This window comes from Octodon degus, unplaced genomic scaffold (genome assembly GCF_000260255.1).
Source record: "Octodon degus isolate 3935 unplaced genomic scaffold, OctDeg1.0 scaffold00011, whole genome shotgun sequence".
Lineage (NCBI taxonomy): Eukaryota > Metazoa > Chordata > Mammalia > Rodentia > Octodontidae > Octodon > Octodon degus.
In genome coordinates this window covers 12,899,158-12,901,734 of record NW_004524587.1, presented here as the reverse complement: position 1 = coordinate 12,901,734, position 2,577 = coordinate 12,899,158, and the positions used below count along the sequence as shown (strand labels likewise).

The following is a 2,577-nucleotide window of genomic DNA, read 5'->3' as shown; positions in this document are numbered from 1 at the left end:
ACACACACACACACACATACATATATATTTATATAGGTGGGATGGAAATATTTTCTTCAGTTTGAGATTCTAGCTTCTTTTCCTCCTGCTGCTTTGATTCACTCCTAATTTATATGTCTTTCTGGGCAAAGATTTTCTTTCCTAGGAGCATTGTGGGCCCTGGTCTTGCCTACAATGTACTTTGAGCTTAAATTAAAACTGACCCTGGCTCTTTGGGTGTATCTGTGAAAGTGGGGGTGGAAAGGAGCGTGGGGAAAGCAGCAGATGGCTCTAAAGGAGATGTGTGCAGGAAGCTATCGTTGAAACTCATCTCTTGGGCCCTGTATCCTTTGGGTGTGGGAAGCACAGCCGTTGACAAGTGCCTTCTGTGAGATGAGCGATGCAGGAAGGGCCCCTCCCACTCGATTGCCTCCTGTAACTCAGCTCAGATTGCTTTTTCCCAAGCCTTTCCTCATATTGGGCTGTACTATTTTTCCACAGAAGATGGAGATGAACTATTCTTTGTTTACATAGTGGCCATCTCAAGTGTTGGTGACAACAGTGGAAGTGATTTCTGTTGAGGTTTTACTTGGGGAAATTTGAGTCGTTTGGCCGTTCTGTGATCTGGTTAAGGAAGCATCTGGAAAGCACAGATCCTGCTACAGCTGAGCTCTGCATGTGCCTGTGTGTTCTAACAGCATTACTGACCGGAGGCCCCAGTTGCCCTTTGCTCTTGTTGGCATAGAGTACCACACTCTGGGGCTGGAACTCAGTGGCTGGAGGAGTGCTATAGCTCTTCCTGAAGTAGAGAAAATTCAGGGAGGCAGTGAGTGTGTAACATGATAGTGGGAAGATGGTGTTGGCCCGAAAAACTGCTAGTCTTTTGTTCTATAGAAGCCCAATAAAGGTAACACTTTAAATGCTATGTCCTTGCCTTTTTAGCCTCTTCCAAATGACAAAACAGTACTCTACAATCCACTTCCTCCTACGAATGAGTCGGATGTTTTCCGGAGGCGCACAGCCCATGCCTTTAAAATTTCTAAGAAATACAAGGTAAAATATCTTAGAATACATTCTAGATGGTTGATTGTTTATATTATAATAACAGAATAAACTCAGCAGTAGAGCTTCTTCATTGTATAGGCTGAGCGCCCAGTTTGTGCTACATAAGAGAACTTCCTGAGGTCGTGTTGCTTATGTCTGTATTTCATTGTTCTTGCAATGTCCTTGTAACCTAGTAAGTTACAAGGAAGATACATCATACTTAACTCAGTGAAAGCCGTATGTTGTGGAACGTGATGTTAATGCTTAGGTGTATATGTGTAGGGAGTTGTTAGTTTGAAAGCTAGATTTTCAGTGTAGTTGAAGAATATTCTAAAACATAAATTTCAAGCAAATGGAAGTCATTGAATGTATTTTGATTTTCTTTATTCTGACTAGTGTTTTCATTGTACATAAAACTAAAACTGCCTGGCCCCACTCAGAAGTCCCACAAGCATACTTTTGAGCAAACTCAGTTACAAGCTCACAATCTTTCCAACTCTTTTGAGTCTGAGGGTTGGAAAGATTGTATGGCTTAGATCCTTCAACTTTGAAAAGGTTTTTAGCTTTGTCCTAAAGCATAACCACTTGGCGGCATCATTGTCATCTCTCTGCAGCCCTTACTCTTCATGGATCTTTTGGATGAAAGGACACTTGTGGCAGTAGAACGGCCCCTTGATGATATCATCGCTCAGCTCCCACCACCTATCAAAAAGAAGAAATTTGGAACCTAAAACAGGGCACACTCTGTGTCCTTCCTTGAACTGTCCACCCTGTTTTTTTTTCACAAATGATGACAATAAAAAAATTATTCTTTAGGCCTAGTAATTGTGTTATCTTCCAAAATAATGGGCAGTAATCTCATTGGATAAAAGGGAAGGGGGATTCACTACAAAACTCTCTTAAGGTATTTGTGGTTGGGATATTGTTCAAAGTAGCTGTAAATTTATCCACCTTTTTCTGGATTCTGTTTGTTCTTTAGAACATAGTCTCAGTAAAAAAAAAAAAAGAGAGAGAGAAAGAGAGATATCCTGTGTTCTCTAACAAGGCAAGGAGAAAACATCAGGCCCTTACTGGGCTTTCATGTGTCTTATGCCAGTTTAAAAGGTAAGGACATGTTGCCCAGGCATTTTGATGGGGAGAAAGAATGCAGGTGGGGACCTGAGAGCAGCAAGTGGCCGTATATGTTATCTTTTCTGCTCTCTCCCACGTGCTTTGCCGTTGTTATTCCCATGGGTGTTCTCAACACGCTCATTTTAACATGATTTTTTTTTTTTTTTTTTTTTTTGTGGTACTGAGGTTTGAATCAGGACCCAGTGCTTGCCAGGCAAGCACTTATTCTACTGAGCTATCTCCCTGGGCCCAGCTATCTCCAGACCCCGTCCCTTTTTGTTTGTTTGTTTGGTACAGGATCTCACAGCTGCAGTTTCTTAGATCATCTTTGTGAAAAAAGTAACGCCCTTTGTTATTTGAAAAAGTGTACTTGTGTAAGTAAAGCATTTGCTCCTAGCTTTCATCAGATGACTATAGACTACCTTTTCACAAAGGGGACTGTAC

The 2,577-nt window shown here is 41.4% G+C and overlaps 1 protein-coding gene across 1 annotated transcript in view; it reads left to right on the top strand.

The window, feature by feature from the left end:
- The window catches only part of LOC101573528 (U3 small nucleolar RNA-associated protein 4 homolog), a 27,605-nt gene extending 25,761 nt beyond the window's left edge, over positions 1-1,844 (top strand). Inside the window, exons 12-13 of the mRNA XM_023709195.1 lie at positions 922-1,032; positions 1,638-1,844. Of these exons, the coding sequence (XP_023564963.1) occupies positions 922-1,032; positions 1,638-1,754 (228 nt within the window). The 3' untranslated portion in view covers positions 1,755-1,844. The remainder of the gene's footprint in view (positions 1-921; positions 1,033-1,637) is intronic.
- Positions 1,845-2,577: the final 733 nt, after the last annotated feature.